Below are 24,393 nucleotides of genomic sequence, written 5' to 3'. Positions count from 1 at the left end.
TCCCCCTACATCTTTAATAACTAACATCATACCCATTCCTTAACAAAAATATAAACATATTAAACGTGCTCAGTCACATCCATGCTGATGAGTAACCTCTCACCCTGAACACAAAATGCTTGTCACATTAATGTCTTTAAAGGGATAGAAACAAATAGGTTAAAGAAATCACAGTACATATATTGGGACTCAACTTGCAATTATATTTCCTGTTAGAAATGCTATGCTTGGGCTTCACATTGTGACGCAGCACTTTAAGCTGCTATATGCAATCCCAACATGTCGTATGAGCAGTTCAAGTCCTGGTTGCCCTACTTGCATTCCAGGACCTTGTTAATGTGTCTGGGAAAGCAGTGGAAGATGATCCAAGCACTTGGTCCCTTATCACCCACATGGGAGATCTGGATGGATTTCTGATTCATGGCTTTGACCTGGCTCAGTACTGGCTGCTGTGCCACTCAGGCAGTGAAGCAATAGTGTAAGTTTCTCTGTCTCTGCAGTTGAGCCTTTCAAATAAATACATCTAAAAGGAAAAAAATGAATTCTTTTTGGGACAAGTTTTGAAAATGACATGCCTATATTTTTGTGTTCCAAGTCTGAAAATAATGCATACAGATATATTTCTTTTTTAAAAAAATTATTTTTATTGGAAAGGCAGATAAGAGACAGAGAGGAAAATCTTGTGTCTGATGATTCACTCCCAAAGTGATCGCAATGGCTGGTGATGCACCAATCTGAAGCCAGGAGCCAGGAACTTCCTCCAGGTCTCCAACATGGATGCAGGGTCCCAAGGCTTTGGGCTGTCCTTTACTGCTTTCCCAGGCCACAAGGAGGGAGCTGGATGGGAAGTGGAGCTGCCGGGATTAGAACTGGCATCATATGGGATCCCAGCAAGTTCAAGGGCAGAACTTTAGCTGCTAGGCCACCACGCTGGGCTCAGGATATATTTCTAATACAAGCCTAGATATACATTTTTTCTAGCAGATACTAAAACACATGTGTTGTCAGCATTGTGAAGTGAGTTAATGGCACTTTTTCTGTGGCTAATTGAGCCTATACTTGACAAAAAGCCCTAAAAGTTTCTTTGCTTTTTCATTTTCATGGGTTATGCCAGTGCATGTTTAAATGTGCAACTGATTAGGACATAAACCGCACAATACACACAACGTAAACTTATGCACACACACACAAGTGCACGTGCTTATTTCAGTTCTGTATTTCCAGCAAAGGGAAACACTAAGTGATTTTGAAGAGTTAATTCCATATCCACCAGAAAAGGAGCTTCCTCTTCCTTTGTAGGAGATATTTATGTTTTGACATGTTCAGATACATTCATTTGCATATATAAAGCAAAGCACAAAAAAAGTCTAGGACTTCACAATGAAATAACTTTTTAAAATGAGAAACTTTTAAAAAGTTTTTTAAAAATTAATTTTTATTGGCAGTTGGCACACTAAAGTTAACTAATACAAACTCCTCTGTCACCAGAGCCAACTCTCCATATTTTTGTGTATTAGGATTCTTTTTATTTACTGAGTATTACTTTAAAAAATTGGTTTCAAAGATAAGACATCACAATTATATTCTTTCTTTATTGTATGTGTACAGGATTTTCACTGCAGCATTATAAAAAGTTAAAATCATAATGCCATTCTGCTATTTTTTGTTTTTACAGAAAATTAGAACGTAGTGTTTTATACTGAAAAATTATGAATGCTATAAACACATGCATTTTTTATTTAGAATATAATTATATTCATATTGAAAAGGCCACTTATTTTTCCAGTTCTGGACAAGAGAAAATGAGATGCATTTTCCCCTATTCTGTTGGCTAGGTCCAAGTTCAAATACTGAACATCATACATAAACCAAGCAGAAGTGGACTCAGAGGTGGAGAGAAGGAAGACCACCTATGGACTTCAGAGAAGTCACAAATCTACAAACACCAATGGGTACAGAACACTTTCAAAATAAGAAAAAAGAAGAAAAGCCTCATCCTACTCTTCTCAAACTAAAAGACTAAAAGGAATAATCTAGTAAAACAGAAAACTTTTAGACAATAAACTTCCCTATAAAAGGCTACAGCGAAAATGGCAGACTCCCTCCTACCCATTACAGCAAAGGCCAGCTCCGGATCCTGTCTTTCCACCTGGACCTGACTATAATGAGGAGTCCCAACACACATGCTAGAGAAGGTCCAATAGGAAAGGAGGGTTTTCTTCCTGTTGGATTCCTACACTTCCACCTCCACCTGTTGATAAGGAAACACCCATCACCCCGGCCGGATGGTGTTAGGAAAAGCACTGCAGAGGGTCAGGATCTTCACCACCACCCAGAGTCCCTTTCCCCCACCAGGGCATCAACAGCAGGTAAGTGGAAAATGTGAACTAGCTAGAAGGAAGGGGCGGGGGAGGCACTCCACTTGCTGGCTTACTGAATCATAAGTCCAAGGAATACAGTACTCAAAATGTACAGGACTTAGCGGAAAAACCACTCCTATCAAGAACCAGAATAACCTCAGTGAGAATGGGAAAACGTAATCACCAGATGCCAACACCAACATGACCCAGAGGTAAGCCTTATCTAAAGTGCTCATCATGTAAAAGCTTCCAGAATCAACTGTACACTCATGCTTGAAACAAAAAGCAATCAACTAAAGAAACATCAGACACCTGAACAGATGGGCTTAACCTAAAAAGCTAGAGGAACAGAAGAATCTGTGAACTTGAAGCTAGAAAAATAGAAATTCTCCCATCTCAGGAACCGAAAACAGATGAGAAAAAAAATGAACAAAGCTTCACACAGATGTGTGAGACCATAACAAATGATTCAATATTTGTATCATCAGTAACTCGAAGAGATAATAGGTGGCGTTGAAACCCAATCTAAACAATGACTGCAAATGCCCTACATTTTGCTACAAGATATGAACCTACACCTTTAAGAAGCCAATCCAGTCCAACACAATAAATGTAGAGGAATCCACTTGTAAACACATAATCAAACTTTGAAAACCAAAACCAAAAATCTTGGAAGCAGTGGAAGAGGAAAAAATAAAACCTGAACTATAGAAATAACTAGCACATTTTTCAGCTGTTGAAACAAGTATCAACACCAGAATTTTATATCTGACAAATATATCCTGCAGGAATTGAAGGGGGACACAAAATATCCTCAAATGAAAAGAGGCAGTGTTTGCTGTCAGTACACCCACCCTAAAACAATTGCCAAAGTTCAGTTCTTCAAACAAAGGAAACAACAAAAGCAGAAACAAATATAGAATATAATAAAAACACTGTTAAACAAAACAGATTCTCCTAACCTCTTTTAACTTCCTAAGTTATGACTGACATCTGAAGAAAAATTCTAACAGTCTGATGTGGCTCTCAGTGTATTCAGAGAAAATACTAAAGACAATCTTTTTTTAACATTTATTCATTTTTATTGCAAAGTCAGATGTACAGAGAGGAGGAGAGACAGAGAGGAAGACCTTCCTTCCTTGGGGTTCACTCCCCAAGCGGCCGCAACGGCTGCAACTGAGCAGATCCGAAGCCAGGAGCCTCTTCCAGGTCTCCCAAGTGGGCACAGGGTCCCAAAGCTTTGGGCCGTCCTCGACTGCATTCCCAGGCCTCAGGCAGGGAGCTGGATGGGAAGTGGAGCTGCAGGGATTAGAACCAGTGCCCATATGGGATCCTGGCACATTCAAGGTGAGGACTTTAACCGCTACACATCGGGCCCTAAATCTTCTCTTAATTAGAAAAACAAAGTCACTGGGAGAATGTGGCCCTTTCAATTTCTGATACATGAAAAAAAAAAAAATGGGAATGGGGAAAAAAATACACCTGATCTAAAAGGCTGGAAAATTACAATATGCAAAGACTAGTGAAAAAGAATATCTCCCCAAGTCAGAGTTTTGGAGGAAAAAAATGCATAGCCCTATGCATGAGGAGCTAGTCACAGAGGCAAACACATGTGCATAACATAAAAATGCTAGTTGGTTTACAAAAGCTAAGAAGCAATAAACTGCTGATTAAGTTGCAAATCCCATCCCAATTTGTAGTGTACACTATCATTTATGACAATATTTTTTAGGTAATTCTTTTTTACACTAAAAAAAACATTGTTATTGTCTCAACTCTCTCTTCTCACATATCCTTCATTACAAAAAGTTACCAATAAAGCTACCTAAAGGGGAGTAGTAATCACTTAAATACCAGCTCTAGTAGATTCTTCTTTACAGCATTTCATACAGAAATGGATGGAGAATCAGGATTGACCATGATTCAACATAGTTCAAGAAATACAGTTTGAATTTCAAGTAAAGCCAAGTTAAGGTTAACATCCTTAGAAGCCACAACTCAAAACTACTCAGAGAAATATAGCATAATAATCCATAGTCTATAATGGATCATCCACAAAAGGCAAGATATAATCGGCGATTATCTGACCTCAGGTGATTCATACTCAAGAGAAAAGGCAATTAAGAAAGATTGACGGGCCCGGCACGGTGGCGCAAGTGGTTAAGGTCCTCGCCTTGCACGCCCGGGATCCCATATGGGCGCTGGTTCTATCCCGGCAGCCCCGCTTCCCTTCCAGCTCCTTGCCTGTGTCCTGGGAAAGCAGTAGAGGACGGCCCAAAGCTTTGGGACCCTACACCCGCGTGGGAGACCCAGAAGAGGCTCCTGGCTTCGGACTGGCATAGCATCGGCCGTTGCGCTCACTTGGGGAGTGAATCATCGGATGGAAGATCTTCCTCTCTGTCTCTCCTCTCTGTATATCTGCCTTTCCAATAAAAAAATAATAATAATAAAAAAGAAAGATTGACCTTCAATATACCTCAGCTGTGGGGATCAGCAGGCATGACACCCACATCTCATATTAATGTGCCAGGATTCAATCCCCAGGTCCATGTCCAGCTCCAGTTTCCCATTAGGGCACACCTTATGAAGCACCACATGGTTCATGTAGCTGGACTCTTTCTCCATTGGTGGCGGAACTGAATTGAGCCCCCATTTTCTCCATCAGCATGCTTCAGCCCTGGAGGTGATAAGCATCTCAGAGAGGAAATCAACAGATGAGAAATTTCTCTCTCCAGCTTTTGCATTAATTAATTAATTAAACATTCCAATATAATACACCAATAAATCTAAAAAATAAATCAGCAGGAAGGCGTGTTTAATGCATCTATGCTAACTGTATTCATGGCATTAAAGGAAAAAGTCTGTAATGAGTGAATGGTTAGGAAGTCTCTGCAGAGAAATAGAAACTTTAAAAATTATCACACCAAAATTCTAGAAATACTATCCAAAGTAAAAAAAAAAAAAAAAAAAAAAAACTCATTAGATGTAGCAGACAACCAACTTGGAAATTATACAATCTGAATTTCAGAGAAGAAAATAAATAAAGCCTCAGGAAACTGTGGGAAAGAAAATTTTTTAAAGATTTATTTTGTATTTGAAAGGCAGATATCAAGAGAGGAATAGAGACAGAGAAGAAGATCTTCCGTCTGATGATTCACTCCTGAAGTGGCTGCAACAGCCGGAGCTGTGCTAATCCGAAGCCAGGAGACAGGAGCGTCCTCCAGGTCTCCCACATGGGTGAAGGGTCCAAATGCTCTGGGCTGTCCTCGACTGCTTTCCCAGAGCACAAGCAGGGAGTTGGATGGGAAGTGGAGCTGCCAGAATTAGAACTGGCACTCATATGGGATCCTGGCGCATTCAAGGTCAGAATTTCAGTCATTAGGCTATCATGCCAGGCCCAGAAAACAAAACTTTTAAATGCATGTAAGTGGCAGTCCCAGAAGGACAGAAGAGAAATAAGGGGACAGGAAATCCTACTAAGGAACTCAAGCCAGAATTTCCCAAATTCGATGAACACAATTAAATATACAGATTTCAGAAAGCAAAAGATACACAGTTCATTAAATAATATCCCCTAAAATATATGCCCAATTAGGGTAAGCTCTAAAACCTTTATTGTGAAAACATTCTTAGCAAATCTAACCAAAAATATGAATTTCAGGATGAGATCATCTTGGCTTCAGGATAAGTTATAAATTCAATAATAAGTTTTCTTTCAAGAGCAAATAAAATGCACAGCTACATAAAGTGGAGACGGGGATGACAAATTCTCACTAGAAACACTGAGAATTACGTGCACCTCTGAGAAGCTAAAGCACAGGCACAGATGGAATTTTCCCCAGAGCCCTCAGAAACATGGATATCACACATCACATCTACAGAACTGTGACAGGACAATCGATCATAACAATTGTGATATGCAATCAATGATGTAATAATATCTGTGAAATATATCGTTTTTTTCCTCCCTATTTTGAATTCTCTTCTTTGGAAATAAGTCAAAATTACCAGTAAGTTAATGGATCAATTCAATAGACATTTAAAATGAACCGGCAGAATTCTAGATTCACTCAAGAACGAATTCACTAGATGAAGACTGTTGCAGATATTAAGACAAACAAAAAAAAAAAAGAAAAAATACTTTAAGACAGTAGGATGTCAGAAAGCACAAAAGCAGAGTTTTCCTTTGAAAGACTGAAGCCATACCAAGTAAACACTGAATTTATAGCTTTTTTGTTGTCTTAGTGTCTCCTGTTTTCAGTAGTTGTAGTCCATCCAGCTGCCGGCTGAGGAACTAGAAGACATTTCAGAAGAAATTGCAACGTGAAATCTGAATTTCTGCACCCAAATTCTGGCTGGTTGCTAAATTTCATAAGTGCAAGGAGACCCCAGAAAGCCTAATGTAAAAGTAGGCAGGAAACAGTGAGAATTGGTTAAGATTTGAAATTTGGCCACTTTTTAGCTTGAGTGTGGTCTCTAATCTATACAAAGCTCAAGTGACAGAACTTTTCTATTGCAAAATATCAATAGGCCTGAAACTGGCAGATGAACTGAAACTTTGGGAGCCAGAGAAAAGTGAAGCCTCAGATGAACAAAAGCAAAACGGTGACCTCTAAAATCTGAGCATAAACAGCCTAAATAATTTGCATAGCTAAAATACAGCAGCACAGGGACGATCCTAAGATAAAAGTCATAGGTGTAAGGTGAAAGAAATGAGTTAGGATATTATCATGACCGGGAAGACAAAGCTTGGAATTTCAGTTTGGGCAAGCGATCTGACTACTAGATAAAAGAAAAGCCACAAAAAAAAAAGTAAGAAAAAAAATCAGTTTGCAGAAGAGATTGTTGCATTGTTGCAACACACATACATGATGTTTAGTTTTCAAACAACAGATAAAGACTTACACAAACCAGGAAACAGTGAACCACATTAAACTGTCTTCTAATCAGATACATCTTGGACTTAGTCAACAAAAACCTCAAAGCAGGTATGTAAAGATTTAAAGGAAAATATTAATTGGATGACTGTGAGGTTAAAGAATCTTAGGAAAGCAAAGGTTACTATTTTATTTATTTATTTTTAAAGATTTATTTATTTTTATTGGAAAGTCATATGTACAGAGAGAAAGAGCTTCCGCCCAGAGATTCATTCCCCAACCAGCCACAATGGCCAGAGCTGAACCAGTCCAAAGCCTGGAGCCAAGAGCCTCTTCCAGGTCTCCCACGTGGGTGCAGAAACCCAAGGCTTTGGGCTGTCCTCAAATGCTTTCCCAGATCACAAGCAGGGAGCTGGATGGGAAGCGGGACTGCCAGAATTAGAACCAGCATCCATATGAGATCCCAACACGTTCAAGATGAGGACTTTCAGCTGCTAGGCTGCTGTGCCAGGCTCAAGGGTACTATTTTAAAAATCCAAATTGAAATGTTAGATGTGAAAAATACACTAACTAAAATGTAAAATTTATTATATGAGGTCAAGAGTAAACTAGGGAAGCCATAGAGGAGAAATCAGTAGACTTGAAGATGGATGAATAAATCTGCATAATCCAAAATATTAAAGAAAAATTAAGACAGCATCAGAGACCTATTGGGCAACATCAAGAGTTTAAACATAAATGTTAAAGGGGAGGAAAGAGCAAAGACAGTAACTCTCATTAAAACAGGGGCTAAAGTTTTTCTAAATTCGTTTAAAAGTTGTCTTACATGCCAAGTAAGCTAAAGGAATCCTCAGCTCAATTAAAAACATTCCTCTATATAGAACAAAATGGTGAAAACTGAAGATTTGCAGAATGTCTTGACAGCAGTTGGAGACAACACAGCTAATAAATACATGGTGCGGAAAGAACTGGCTACTATGACAAAAAATGATCTTCACCCCTTATGTCACACACGCAAGTTAGCTATCAACTGTAAATATAAAAGCTAAAACCATAAAACATCTATAAAATAAAAACAACAAGAGAAAATCTCTGTGTTCCTCAGGTCGTCGTTGGTTTTTTAGATAACATCATAAACGTTAGCGAAAAGACAGACATCTGTACTTCATCAAAATCGTAAACTTTTGTTTTTTAAAGATTCATTTATTTATTTATTTTTTATTACAAAGTCAGATATACAGAGAGGAGGAGAGACAGAGAGGAAGATCCTTCATCTGATGATTAAGTCCCCAAGTGACAACAATGGCCAGAGCTGTGCCGATCTGGAGCCAACAGCCAGGAACCTCCTCCAGGTCTCCCACACAGGTACGGGGTTCCAAAGCTTTGGGCCATCCTCGACTGCTTTCCCAGGTTACAAACAGGGAGCTGGATGGGAAGTGGAGCTGCTGGGATTGGAACCGGTGCCCATTTGCGATCCTGGCGCATTCAAGGCGAGGACTTTAGCCACTAGGCCATGCCGCTGGGCCCTAAACTTTTGCTTTTCAAAGATCACAGTAAAATAGTGAAAATGCACAGGCAGATAAATCATATCTGTAATGCAAATAACTTGAATTCCAAATATGAAGAACTCATAAATCAAAAAACAAAATCCCCATTTGAAACTGGGCAGAAGATATGGACACTTCACAAAGATACATAAATAACTAAATAAGCACATAATAAGAAGCTTTTATCACCTGCCATCATTGAACTGTATTTGACATACTACTCAGCCCTCGCATAATATGACTAACTGTATTACAGTATGGAACATGGCTGGTAGGAACATAAGGACACTAAACACTGAAAAAAAACCTAAGACTTTCTTATAAAATTATATGCACACTTACCATGTGATCCAGTCATTTCATTCCAAGATATTTTTGCATCAGAAATGGGAACATGTCATATGAACACTCACAAACAGCTTTATTCATAAAAGCCCCAAACCAAAAATAGCCCAAATATCCAAATGTAGGTTAAATGATAAGTAAACGGTGGTAGATGCCCAGAGAAAAGGACTAGTATTTAGCAGTAAAAACGAGTGGTCTACTGATATATAAAACATGCATGAACCTCAAAAAGATTAAACTGAATAAAAGGCAGACACAAACTGCATACTGTATGATTCCATTTGTAGGAAACCAGTGAAAAGACACAACAAATCTTTAATGCCAGAAGGGATACATTATGGCTGCCTGACACCAACGGAGGTAAGGAAGACAAAAAGCAAAGGGGCATGAAGAACTTGGTCGCACGACTGGAAATCATCTGTCGTGGTGATAGTCACATGAGTGTATGCACTCCAAATGCAAAAAACTGAGTCTGGCTCAGTAACCTAATGGCCGAAGTCCTCATCTTGCATGAGCCAGTGTAGGAGGACATTGTGACCCTAGAAGGTCAGCAGGCACAGGATTACAATTGATTGGACAATATTTTATGATGAACAACTGAATGGGTGCCTTTTGTGTGGCTGATTGGATATCCTTTGCATGAGAACAACCGAATGGATACCTCTTGTATACCTGATTGGATATCATTTGTATAAGAACAGTTGAAAGTATGTGTATGAGAACACTTGGTGGAATATACAAGACAAAAGGACTTCCAAACAAATGCATAGAAACAGTTGATGGGTTTGTTGATGAGCTAAACACCTCCACCCTAATGCTATATGACCCTCAGTGTATAAAGTCTGTTGCCCTAATAAATTTTGGCTATTGATCATCAGTCAGTAGTCCATGCATGTTATTATCGGCTCCGTGCACCAAGTCCATCGCTGCAGGACAGCAACAAGCCAGGATTCCACATGGATGCTGGTTCTAATCCCAGCGGCCCCACTTTCCATCCAGCTGCCTGCTTATGGCCTGGGACAGCAGTCAAGGATGGCCCAAAACTTTGGGACCCTGCACCCACATGGGAGACCTGGTAGAGGCTCCAGGCTTCTGGCTTCAGACTGGCACGGCTCCAGCCCTTGTGGCTGCTTGGGGAGTGAATCATTGTATAGAAGATCTTCCTTTCTATCTCTCCTCCTTTCTGTATATCTGACTTACTAATAAAAACAAAATAAATTCTAAAAAAATACATAAAACTGTACAATGTTCTGTGGTATGTACATTATACCTCAATCACATTGATGAAAACATTTAAAAAGTATTAATTCTTGGGGCCAGGAGTGTTGTGGCACAGCAAATAAAGCTACCATTTGCAATGCCAGCATCCCTATGGGCGCTGGTTGGTGTACCAGCTGTTCCACTTTGGATCCAGCTCCCTACTAATAGCCTGGGAAAAGCAGTGGAATTTGGCCTAGGCATCTAGGCCCCTGCCACCCACATGGGAGATCCAGATGAAGCACCTCGTTTCTTCCTGGCCCAACCTTGGTCACTGAGGCCCTCTGGAGAGTGAACCAGCTGATGAAGATCTCTGTAACGCTGACCTTCAAATGATAAATATTTTAAGTGTAGTACTTTGACACAGCAATTGGAAACACTGTTACTGTTTATATGTCTCAGATGATTATATAATTAATCTCATAATTAATCCCCAAGTAATTGTTATCTTAGGAGCTAAAAGCTATTTGCAGTGTTCATTGTAATTGTCTACTGTCATCTCCACCTCCCACACACTCCTATTCCAGTGCTAGCAGACTGTCATATTCATGCTATAATCTCACCTTCCAGAAGTGTACCAGGCCATAGGAGGTGCTCAACACATACTGACTGAATCAATACATAGATTAATTAATAATAAACACATGTTGACTGAATCACACATTAGTATTCATTGAGAATATCCTCTAGGCTTCTGTCCATTTTTTTCTAGTCAAACTTTTACGGGTCTAAGTTTCTCTTGCTGACCACCACATCCATTTCAACAGTTTCTTGGCCAACTCCAACTAAATATCCTACAGAAATTCAAATCCTACCTGTTTAAAATGGAACTAATTGATGGGCATTTATCATAGCCGTTGACACCTCTTGTAACACCAACATTTCCTACTGGAGTGCCTGGATTTGAATCCCAACTCCACTGCAGGCTCCAACTTCTTGACAGTGTGTATCTTACCAGGCAGCAGTGATGACTCAAACATGTGGGTCCCTGCTACCATGGAAGTAACCCAGCTTTTGTTCCTAGTGCCTGCTTTAGGAATAGCTCAGGCAGGGCCAGCTGTTGCGGGCATTTGGAAAGTAAATCAATGGATGCAGAATATGTCTCTCTGCCCTTCTCTAGTTTTACTTTTATTTTATTGGAAAGGCAGATTTTACAGGGAGAAGTAGAAACATTGGGAAAGATCTTCCAATTGCTAGTTCATTCCCCAAATGGCTGCAACAAAGGGAGTTGAGCTGATTCGAAGCCAGGGGCTCCCTCCAGGTCTCCTGGTCAGGTGCAGGGTCCCTAGGCTCTGGGCCATCCTAGGCCACAGGAGAGTGGGAAGTGAAGCAGCTGAGACACGAACTGACACCTTTATGGGTTGCTGGTACTAGCAGGCAGAGGATTAGCCAATTGTGCCATCGTGCCAGCCCTCTCTCTGCCTTTCAATAAAAATACATTTTAAAGTGGAACTCATTACTTTCCTCTAAGTTTATTCAGCTTACATTAACAAAACATTGTGTAAAACATCTTGCACCCCTATTATCTCTTCTACTCATAAAAAGGTCTTTTTACCTTAGAATACAATTTACTTTAGAATACAAAACAAATCTGGTTCCAACCCTGATTACTAGTGAAAGTATTCTCTTAGAAGTCAGCCCAAGAGATCACTTGATTTTCTGAACTGCACTTTACACAAACATATACTGGCCCAACTCAGTGAAGCTGACCAACCAACCCTGCCTTAATTTGGCATTTAGTCTTTCTTGGATTGAAAAAAAAAAAAAACTATGCTCATTGCTTTCTCTGCTACTGTTGTGTTGTCTAGGTCTTCCTTTATACTGCTTACAGAATTATCCTTCTGTAAATGAATCATGCCACTATCCTTTCAAAGATGTCAGTGTTCTCTGCCAACAGGTGGAAAGAATTCAAATTCCCATTTTAAAAATGCATCTTTTAGCCTCACCAGCCACCTTCACTTTGTGCATTTTCTGAAACTCCTTGTCCTTCAATGTCTTTATTATTTTACTTCTGCTACCTGATGTTCCTTAAAAAGTATTTCAAATGTTCTGTTTGCTATGAATTCTTGCATAATTCCTTCGGTCACCATGTTCACTCTCGTTCGTGATTCTAATGACATTGTTAACCAGATGTGCAGTCAATGCTTACTGGGTTATGCACTCTTTGACAATTATGTAGGGGAAGATTAGATACATTATTCCCTCCAGAATGCAAAAATCTTTACTAATCACTTTTGCATCAAACTGATGTGTCCTGTTTCAGCAGTGGTTCCTGGGATTGGTGTAACTTTCATCAGTGGTTTACCTTCAGTACAGCAGTTTTATTTACCTGTCATTCCCCAACTGCTACAGTACCCGGCGCTTAAGCACGCTACCCAGGACTTGCTTAGACTGAATAAACAAATACCCCCATTCCCCTGTTCTTCAGCTAAGTCAATGAGATAAAATTCTACAGCCAAGGTAACTTCATATTTAATTCTTCATGCTTACACTGGAATTATTGAAAACTGTTCATAATGCACAATCTTTTCTCTACCTCTTTCTTAATAAGAATTCTTATGCTGTGAACTCTGTATCACTTTCCAGCAATAACATAGTCTTAAATATTTCATTTTAGGACTTCATTTTGGATTTCTCTTTTTAAAAATGACAATGCTATAAAGACTCATTTTTCTGATAGTTAAATTTGATTTTGGATAAGACTATGCTAAGATGGCAGAGCTATACAGAACCTAGAATGTATCATGATGTCAGTAATTTCATGACACAATGTTAGGTAGGAAAGCATGTAGGAGTATGTAGCAAAGATTTTCTATTGACATGTGGGTGTTGAGGACACCACTTCAGACATAGGTAAATGCTGGAAAGGACAAGGCAGGAATCATTTCAACACGACTGAAGATGAGCTTGGGTACACGGCTATCGGCCACCTGATGGAGACTACAACTAGCCCTGGGTCATGAAGCACAAATCACATATTTGTCCACCTTTTGTAGCAAAAAAAAAACATGTAATCCATCTTCAGATGAAAAATAATATCTTACTTTCAAATAATAGAACCTTCATGTTGAGTTGAAATTTCTTCTGATACAAAACAGAAAACTTTATGCAGCAATAATGAACTGTTTTATTCAACGTCTGCTTGTTTCTTACATGTGTCACTGTGACTTGTCACAATACTGTTATGTACACTAGGGTTTCTTTCTTCAAAAGTAATTCCTTCCTCAACAGAGTTTAAAATTCTAGCCAAAGAAGTTGATTTATAGTTCTACTACTTTCTAAGTAAGTGTAATTGTGCATTATGTAGTTTTGCTACCCCCAGGGGCTTGGACAGCACATGAAGGGTTAAAGACACCAAACACAGTAAGTCAATTCGCATAAAATTAGACTTCTCATTTAAAGAATAGCCCTAAGTTTTAGAGTCGCTATAGGAAAAGCAAACCGTTTAAGAGTTCAAATACATAACAAATCTTTCAGGGTCTCTGGAAAGTAATAAATTCAAGAGGGATTTTTGACAAATAACTGCAAAAACCATAAATCTGTTTTGTCCCTAGTAGTTTAAATAATTTCTCACCATGATATGCAATCAATTGTGTAACAGCCTACATGAAAACCTGAGCTCAGAAGTAACACAGTAAATATGAAAAAAACATATTTCTAAGAAATGTATATATGTATGAAAGCACTTCAAACTTATATTTTTTGCCAAATATGTTGAAATTTATGTGCATGAAATATTTTCTGAAAAGTTCATGGAAATGTACATTATGAAATATGTATGCACAAACTGAAAAAAAAATTGTACCAAAATAAGTTTATCTCTTAATTTCATTATTCCATAAACATAAAGTACCCTTAGTATATGTATAATTTGCTCTGTCACACTTATCTTATTGGAAATCCATTAAGTTGCAGCTACATTGGACTTTTTTTTTAAAGAGGACATCTTATTCTTTTTAAAAACTGCAAATTGCCTCTTCGATGGTAAATAATGAATTAAAAAAACATGTGGTGTAAGAATTATAAGAAAAAAGGTTGATTCTTAAATGTGAAGGGAGTCCAGCCCACACTGCCAACCTGCCCGATCTCAATGAAATCCATTCTAATGTCACATATTGCTGTAGGTAAAATTTTAAAAGATGGCTCTAATTACATAAAGCCAACTACAGTGATATAAAATTTCTCAAAAGGAGAGATATGTTAAATATAATAGGTGTGAATTATATTTGAGAAGAAAAATGTTAAGTAGGTGTTTCCATAATCTAAAACTCATAATAATGGAAGGTCCATGTATAAAACATTCTTTGATTATTTTGGAAAAAATATGATCTAACTGCACAAAATAGCAGACTGAAACTCAATCCCCTGAGAAGGGTTAATTTACTAAAGCAACTCATTTTCATTTCCAACTCAATCATTTTTCTAATGATCAATTTTAACCAAAGATTTGCTTGTATTTACTAGTTGTGAAGATGCTTTGGACAATGTAAAACCATATTAAAACTGTAAACTTTCAGACTAATGTAGAGTTCAACACAAAACAAAATCTACTTTCCAGCATCTCAAGAATGTCCTATGATTTTTTTCCTATGATTTTCTTGAAAAGACAAACGATTCTCAAATACTGTGGCAGTACAATCAGACATCAAGAAATGTGGACACTAGGTTAACACTACATCTCTAGCAAATTTTCATGCAAAGTATAGAAGTTACAGCGGCATAACTGAACTGAATTAAGTCAAGGTTAACAGAACCACTGACATAAAACCTTTTTTCTTTAAAAAAAAACATAATAAGAGCATTCAGGTTTTAAAATAAAATGCATGCAATAAACTGTTCGAAGCAAATGTTCACTTATAGAAGAGTTCCAAAAAGGTTGATTCTAACATGTAATGAAATTTCAGTTGGTGCAAGAAAGGTTAAAGCAAACGGTTGGACAATCACTGAAAATGTGCAGATGTTCAGTCACAATCTCTTCCATGAAATCAGCTTTGTGCACAGTAACTTTAATTTTACTTATGAAAAAAAGGTTGTGAGCTTATAGCTACATTCTGATGAGCAAACTACTTTTTGTGATTCAATTAATGGTGTGATAATGAAAAATTTCAAAGTTAAAAACAACTTTGTTTTCAATACAGTCGCATATTTTACTTTGTAATGTAATGCAGCTGTCATATACAATGGCTCATGGAGGCTTAAGTCAAACTGCAATGAACGGCCAGAGAAGGGTTTATTCAGTATCCAACAAGCAACATTATCTATTTAGGGTGCAATAAAATTAAAAAGTACTAGCCTAGATACAAAGCGAAAGAATTTATTGTTTTTAAATTCCAAAGTAACAAAGCAGAAAAATACCTACAACAAGCTGGATCTATAATTTCTAAACTACAGGCCAATTAAAACATTTGAGAAATAAAAGCAATCTACATGTTTTTCTGCCAGATAAATATACCTGTGAAAATGACCTAGAGAGAAACAGGCTTTAAAACTTTTAATCATAAAGAACCTTCTACCATGACATTAGGAAAACAGGTTCAATGTGGGACAGAACACCAAGTCACTTCCCACAGAGATGGCTCACTGCTCAACTATATGTTCTAACTCCTTAGTGACACAGTATTTCACATCAATATCAGGTTATTCAGCCAAATAAACACAGGAATGTTTTTACACCATCTGTTTGTAGTCATCGGTATGTCAGAATTAAAGGACACATATCTGAAAATGTATAATGTGCCCATAAATAAGCATATACTAAAAGCTTTCTAAAAGGCCTAAACAGTCAACTCTCCACTGGAAGAAGCAAACTGCATTTTAGATAAGTGAAGATATGTTGAAATTATAATTGTCATTGTACAGAACAAATAAAAACAAAACAAAAAGCTAAGTGTTCTGGCAGCAAAGTTACATCTATCATAGTAACATCTCCAAGCAAAAAATCAATTCAGGGCTTGAGTACAATTTGTGTTTTGTTTCTACAAAACTGCAGTGTTACTCTCAGATATTTCTAAGTGACTAGATCTGTAAGTAAGCAGTGAGTTCATTTTCTTCAGTTTATTTCTAATTCGGCCTATGCAGATTAAAGACAAAGGCCAAATACTACTTGAGTTCCATTTCATATGAACTAAGGTTCTTTTTTTTTTTCCTTTACAGTGATTTATTGTGATTTTTCAAGTAGACAATTAAAACAAATTTTAAAATTGTTAACTTGAAATTATGCATTTAAAATTTCACAGCCAATAATTGGTAACAACTTCTTTAGTTTAATATTAATAGTCCAATTAAAAACACTAACAACTATCTGGCAACAGATTTGAAAGAAACAGAAGAGCTCTGTGAAGGGAGAAAAAGAAACCAAACATGCAAAATAGCCCCAAAGAACACATGATCTTGTTTTGTATTTTTATAATCTAAATTTGTAAAATTTTTATAAATACATAATTACTCTACACAATACAGTTCTTCTAGAGCATTTCTAAAGGAAATTACAGTTTTTGGTCTTAAAGAATAAGACTAAGATGGAAAGGGCAGTGAGAACAGTAAAATTGAGGAAGCAATATGCTCATTCTAGACACAAGCAAGCTGCAGTTCATCCAGTCAGGTTAGCAGTTACAGTTCAGTACATCATCTTCAAGGCAACTAAGAAACCAAGACACATGGATTCTCCCTTCTGAGGGTTAACAATTCTTTTAACCACTCCATCAGGGAGTATTAGTTTTTGATTTTTCTTGAAAGGAAAACAAGAATAAATAAAGGGGAGCAAAGTTTCCATCCCCAACTCACATACACAAGTTATTTTAAACTACAAGCTAGTTTTAGCCTACTGAGTGAAACAGAATTGTAGATTCCACCTGAGGCAGGTACTACCCAACCTAGATAGCTCAAAACATGACCCAGTAAAACCAATACACATTATCATACCTTACACAACTAGAAAGCATTTTGTTATCATTCACATACCAAATTCAATTAAGTCCTAATGTAACAGGCTTCTAGGATGTGTACCTTAATCATGTACCTGAATCACAACTAACCACAGAATGGTAAGTTCAAAATTTCTATGAATGCAAAAATCATCATTAGAAAAAAAAATTTTTTTTTAATGTTAAAAGAGGAAGGAATCGAGTGTGAAACATTATCACCAAGTATCTAAGGACAGAATTTTTGTGGAAGACAGTGTGCCGAGAGCAAGGTACCCAGTTAAGAACAAATGGAAGACTGAATAGTGTGTGAGAAATGTTTAAAAAGGAAAATGGGGACAAAGAAAAAAATGAAAGAGAGTCAGGCAGCAAAATAACTTCTGGACAGACAAAATGAGAAAAAAGCCGGCATGTGCCTGTGGTTCTCCCTTCTCTGACCTTGTGTTCCTAAACAATTTCTAATGTAAGTGGCCAACAGGTCACACTGGCAGGCAACAATGAGCCGTCAGATGGACAGAGATGAACAATCTGGGGCTAATGAACTGGTTTCTTTGTTTTTAATTCATACCTGAAAGCCTTGAATTCTTGCTAAATATTCCAGTTGTTTTGAAGGTTGTACTGGAGAACAAGGGGGAGTAGGAGAACTTGCTTTTAAACCTATGGCTTCAGCTGTAGGAGATGTTCCATTCATAAGGAGCTCCCTGGCAATGGTAGCTGAGCTGTTCGCTGTGGGAGATATACTGAAGAAAGAACTTGAAGGCTGGTTCATATCTTTGGGTGACAAATAGCCTAGAGTGGTGCCAGAGATTACTTTGTGGCGGCTGGCTTCCATCTCTTGATAAACATCAGGAGACAAATGAAGAATTCCTTTTGGAGCTATAAATAAAATGAAGGAACACTGTTATTACATTTCAAATACAAAATAGAGCCAGGCTACAGCATTATTCCCTCAACAGCCTCACTTGGGGGTAACAACAAAGAATAGATAGCATCTTCCTCAGAACTTCAGAGATAACTTTAACTGTTACTTAAGCGGTAAATGATCTATGCGTTAATAATCCTACAATTAAAAGCTTAAAAACACACAAAAATTGTTTTGGTAGAACTTGCACTTGATAGAGAAGCAATGGAAAGACAAAGGAAACCGACACATGGGAAATGGAGACAAAAACCAGGAACGTGCAGTGTCTTCACCCTGGAATTTCATATTCTCTATGTCATGAAAGACATACGAAGCCCCCAGGATAGCGTCAGTTGAGGCACTAAAGGTAAAACAAAGTCTGGAACAGTACAGACTCCTTCAGAGGTACAAATATATTTAGTAGCTTCCTGGATCCTCTCTTCTGCATAGCAACATCCTACAGAAAACTCTACATTCTAAATTAGGTATCAAAAATTGATGAGGCACCTTCATTTCAAAATTAATGGTCTTTATCTTAGCTTACTAGTGATACTACCACCTCTATGTCCCTTTTCCACTCTAGACTCCTAGCAATCACCTCTGACTGACCCATAATCAACTAGTTACCATGCTTAGTCAAACAATATTGCCACTTCCTCAACAAATGCATTAGCTCAAGCAAGGCCATAAACATTATGAAACAATAAGCCTGGGGTTGTGCCATCAGTAGAAGTTATTTTAAATCGAGAAAGAAGCACTTTCCTTTGAATGAAATTTGTCACACAGAAGTTTTAAATCATATTTCCAATTACTTGTTGTAAGGTCTTTTAATTATCCATTAATAACTTTCAAGCTATGCATTTTGCAGGGGCAACCATTTGATCTAGCAGTTAAGACACCCATAACAGAATGCCTGGGTATAACATCTACCTCCTCTCCTAACTCCAGCTTCTTCTGAAGCAAACTCTCTGAGGCCACAAGTGATGGCTCAAGCAACTGAGCTGTTACCACCTAAACAGGATACTTGCGCTGAGTTTCTAGCCCCACTTTGTCCCCCAAGCAGAGGCCATTCCAGGTTTTTTGTTTGATTGTTTGTTCTTGGTGGGGAATGAACCAGCAGATGGGAGTATGCTCTCTTGCTCTCTGCATCTTAAATAGCTTAAACTCATGTACATGGTTTTAAGTTACTGATAAGTCACTACTTGCAGAGTGTGCCATGAGAGGGAACTCACATCCCTTGCTCTTGCCCTTCTCTTGTATGTCATTAACATTCTCACCCAGACCGCTGTGACAATCACTGAAACATTTCACTATTGCTCTTCTACCCAGGGTCTATTTCTTAAAATGTGCTCTACAACACTAGGCCCCCCAAGGGATTTTATGATAAACACATCTGGAAAATGATATGAATAATATCATACATTTTCCTTCTAAAAACTGAAACATGCACATCAGCAGAATAAATACAAGGAGCCCAAAATAACAGAAATCTATTCAACTTAATTTAACGAAGAATCTCACAAGCTTATTTTAGATCCACATTTTTTATATGCTTTTAGCATCCACTTGTAAATACAGGAGGCTATCCCATTCTCTTTTGCATTAATTTCCAATGATCTATTTTAGAGTTTGCTGATGACTTCTGCTTTGATCTTATCTATTGAGTCCCCTCTAATCCCTTTTTCAACTCAGCTATTATATTCTTCAGCTTCAGGATTCCTACTGTTACACACTTTTTTTTTTAATGGTATCATGTCATTCATTGTGCATTTTGCATTCTTAAACTTTTCTCTGACATGAGACACATCCATACAAATGTTGTTCAATCCAGCTGACATGTGAATACAATATGATGAGTGGAATGTTAATTTTGTCATTGACTTTTTTGTTGTTATACACTTTTTAAAATCTTGTTGGAATTCTCACTTTGTTTATGCATTATTTACCTCACCTCACTGGACATCTCTCTAAGACTATTTTGATTGCTCTATCAGATAAGTCATGTATCTCCATTTCATTATAGCCAATTTCTGTCTGGAAATTGTCTGGAAAATATTTCTCTGTTTGTTTTCCTTGATTCTCTGTGCTGGTGCCTGCACATCAGATGAAGTAGCCTCCCCTCCTGGTCTTCATGAAGGGGATGGATACAGAACAAGATCCTCATTTATCAGACTAACTAGAGGTTCTGTACGTCTCTCAAGCCTCAAGGATCATCTAATTCATCTCTGTTCTTGGGAACCCCAGATTCTAGAGTATGCCAGGATCATCAGCAATGAGGCTGAAAAAAAGTCCTCAGGTAGCTTCCAAACAACCTGGGTTGTTAAATGCATAATGTACTTCTTTGCTTCCCAAGAAAGAAGAAGAGTGGTGGTTTGTTTTTTTTTTTTAATTTATTTTTATTAAAAAGGAAGATTTTAGAGAGAGAGAGAAGGAGAGACAGAGAAGGCTCATTCCCTAAAGCTGAGCTGATCTGAAGCTGGGAGCCAGGAGTTTCTTCCAGGTCTCCCATGTGGGTCTGGGGTCCCAAAGATTTGGATCACTCTTTTTGCTTTTTTATTATTATTATTACAAAGTCAGATATACAGAGAGGAGGAGAGACAGAGAAGAAGATCTTCCGTCCGATGATTCACTTCCCAAGTGACCGCAACACGACCGGTGCTGCACCAATCTGAAGCCAGGATCCAGGAACTTCTTCCAGGTCTCCCACAAGGATGCAGGGTCCCAAGGCTTTGGGCTGCCCTTGACTGCTTTCCCAAGCCCACAAGCAGGGAGCTGGATGGGAAGTGGAGCTGCCGGGATTAGAACCAGTGCCCATATGGGATTCTGGCTCGTTCAAGGTGAGGACTTTAGCCGCAAGGCCACGCTGCTGGGACCAATTTGGATCATTCTATGTTGTCTTCGCAAGTTATAATCAGAGAACTGCACTGGAAGTGGAGCAGCTGGGACACAAACTGGCACTAACATAGGATGCCAGCACAACAGGGTGGAGGATTAACTTGCTGTGCAACTGTACTTGACTGAGAAGTGGCATTTTTAAAATTTTTACTTCGTTTTTATTACTATTATCATTTTATGGTAGTTCCATAGGTTCTGGGATTTCCCTTGTCCCCTCACCAAATACCCTCCCCACCATCACTGAGTTCTCCTGTATTATTATTATTATTACAGTATAGTTCTTCATAAACAGTCATATGTACATCATTGCGGGCATGGACAATGGCACAGAGTCCAGCATCCTATTGTCAAGATATAGCTAACAGTTTGAATGGGAGTCCATCTTTGATCTGCATGTAGAGATGCGTACTGCATTGAATCCTCACATCTAGATATGACAGTCTCCATTACAATTACTGCACATTCCCTTGAATGAAAAGCCATAAAACAAAATCAACAAAAGGAAGAAAAACAGAAATTTATAACACCATTAAGTTAAATAACATGCTATCAAATGACTAACATGTCACCGAAGAAACAGACAAGAAAATCAAGAACCTTCTTGAAGAAAATGATGCTACTACATGATCTGTGAGTTAGTGGACAATTTAATGAGAAAAAAATTGTTTTGAACAGATAAAACTAAAAAAAAAAAAACCCACCAAAATCCATGAGATATAGTTTCTGTTGATCTTTGTTGATAAAATATGTGTCCTGTAGGCAACAAATAGATGGGTTTTGTTTTTTAATCCATTCTACTAATCTGATTGATGAGTCTAAGCCATTTACATTCAGGGTTAATATTCAGTATGCATCTCTACTTTCAGATCAAAGATGGACTCCCAATCAAACTGTTAACAAATTACCTGGGTGGTAATTTGGTCCTGTCATTTCAGCAATGGGTTGTTCATTGTTTAACTGAGTCTTCTGTTTTACTGGGATGTTCTTCACACCTGCCTTTGGTTTTGGTGGGTGCTATTCCTCTTCTCTGTGAAGAAAACATGTTGAAGTATCATTTGTAGGGCAGGTTTGGAAGAGACAAATTCTTTTAACGTTTTTAACTGTGGAAGAATTTTATTTCATTTTCAAAAACAAAAAAAAGCTTTTTGGGGATACATTATCCTGGGCCGACAATGTTTTTCTTTTAAAATCTGGAATATGTCCTTCCATTCTCTTCTGGCCTATAGAGTTTCCTGTGAGAGATCTCCTGTGAGTTTAATTGGCATTCCTTTAAATGTCAATTGTTCTTTTTTCAAACGCACATTTAAGGATCTTTCTCTTATGTTCGATTGAAGAGAGCTTGATGATCATGTGTTGTGGTGAAGATCACTTTTGGTCAAGCCTGTTGAGACTTCTGTGCCCCTCCTGGATGTCCTGGATCTTGTTTCCCAATTCTTTCTCTACATTAGCGAAATTTTCCCTTATTATTTCATTGAATACAGCTATAAACCCAGTTTCTCTTTCTGTACCTTCTGGGACTCCCATAACTCCTATGTTAGGCCTCTTATAATAGTGTCTTTCAATTCTTGAATATTTTTTTAGGCTTGATTCAGCTCTGCTTCCAGCGTTTTGTTTGTTTCGTCCTGGTGAAAGGAAATATCTTCCAATTCTGAGATTCTTTCTTCTCTTTCTTTCCTTCTATTTTGGAGACTCTCCACTGCACTTTAATTTGTTCCACTGTATTCTTCAGTTCTGATATATCAGCTTTCATTTGATTCATTTCCTGTGTGACATATTCCTTAAATTCCTTGAATTCCTGTAGTACGTGTTTCTCAATGTTGGTAAGAAGTTTTATAGCAAGTGTTTTGAATTTTGTACCTGTCATTTGCTCGATGTCTTCCTCAGCAAACTCTGAGGTTGGCATAGGGTTTTGCTCCATTGCAGGGGAGTCTCAGTAATATTCATTGTGCCTGTGTCTCTTCTTTTGCTCTTGGTCATTGTACTTCTGCTTAGCAGATTTTCCTTCTTGTGACAGGCTGCTAAGCCATGTCACCCACAGATCTGCAATTCGATTTTACTTGTTGTGGTTGATACATGGCTCTTTGTTTGCAGTCACTTGTGCCACTCTCTCCAGGGAGTTTCAGCTTCCACCATGGTCTCTGTAGCCCTAGCTCCTGGCTCAGCATTCTCTACTTCCTGTGACACTGTGCTGAGGCTACACCATTGTCTGTACAAACTTTCTTCCACTTCCAGTTTGAGCAGTTCCCAAGATTAGGGAGACACCAGGTATCCTATATAGCTAGGTTTTTTGTGGTGCTGATCTTGCTGGAACCTGTTGGTTGTTGGGTCTGAGGGCCACATGGGCATATTTTGACCTGTACGATGCCATAGTTGGTATTATTTTCCTGTGGGACCAGTGCAATGCACTGAGCTCAGCAAGTTCTCACTGAGCTCAGCGCATACACAGCTCACTGTTGTTCCTGTAGTCTTAAAGTTTTTGCCACAGTGTACAAAATTGTGCCTGATGTACCACTACTAGAGTTCTTGATCTGCTTGCCATCAGGTCTGAAGGCTACCCAAACCTATCTTGGGTGTAATCTGTAGGATGCCACGTTGTTGCAGGTCACCAAGCCCAAAATGAGTTCACTCCCAGCTCAGTACACATGCAGTACTGTCCTGTAGCCTTTGCCTCCCTATACAAAATGGCACCCAATTTGGCTCTAGGGGATGGACTGGGCTGTGAAATCCACCCTGCTCCCACACTGGTCGTGTAGGACCTGCTGCTGTGTCTCTGCCTCTGGCAAAATCAAATAGATCAGCAGGACAGGCAGTTCTTTGTCTAGGCTCACCTCCTGAGCTCCGGGTGAATGCCCCTTCCCACCATGTTGCTGGTGGAGTTCCAGCTGTCGATACAGTTCAGATGGCCAGTAGCCAAATGGTGCTAGGTAGTCACTGCAACACTGCATCGTTGTGTCCACTGTGTTTCTGTGTCTGTCAGTATCCAGGTACTCCTCTGCTGTCATTCTGTCCTCTCTTGATTCCTGGAATGTGCCCTCTTTGCTTCACATTGGCTAATGTCTCTCCATCTGTTCAAGTGTCACTCCATTCTGCCATCTTGATTCTCCGAAAAGAGGCATTTTTTTTCCAACTGTTATCTCTGTGCTGGGCTGGAGGATTGGCTATGGTGATTACCAGCTATCTTGTTCTCATTAGTGCCAGGTGGCTAGAGTATGTCATCTTCTACCAGTACTCTGGAAGCAGGCCAAAGAGAAATCCCCCAATCCAGGAAAGTGGTTGACCCAGAAGTAGTGG

The 24,393-nt window shown here is 38.5% G+C and overlaps 1 protein-coding gene across 5 annotated transcripts in view; it reads right to left on the bottom strand.

The window, feature by feature from the left end:
* The window catches only part of STAU2 (staufen double-stranded RNA binding protein 2), a 297,692-nt gene that overhangs the window by 106,368 nt on the left and 166,931 nt on the right, over positions 1 to 24,393 (bottom strand). For 4 of the 5 annotated variants that reach the window (XM_040994333.1, XM_040994341.1, XM_040994356.1 and 1 more), the window contains one exon: positions 17,875 to 18,182. In XM_040994333.1, coding sequence (XP_040850267.1) covers positions 17,875 to 18,182 — 308 coding nt within the window. Of the gene's footprint in view, positions 1 to 15,249; positions 18,183 to 24,393 lie in introns of those variants that run through there. The other variant, XM_040994365.1, reaches the window with a different exon arrangement.

Source organism: Ochotona curzoniae, unplaced genomic scaffold (assembly GCF_017591425.1).
Source record: "Ochotona curzoniae isolate NIBS_2020 unplaced genomic scaffold, NIBS_Ocur_1.0 contig_1071, whole genome shotgun sequence".
NCBI lineage: Eukaryota > Metazoa > Chordata > Mammalia > Lagomorpha > Ochotonidae > Ochotona > Ochotona curzoniae.
This window is presented reverse-complemented; position numbering and strand designations above follow the sequence as displayed.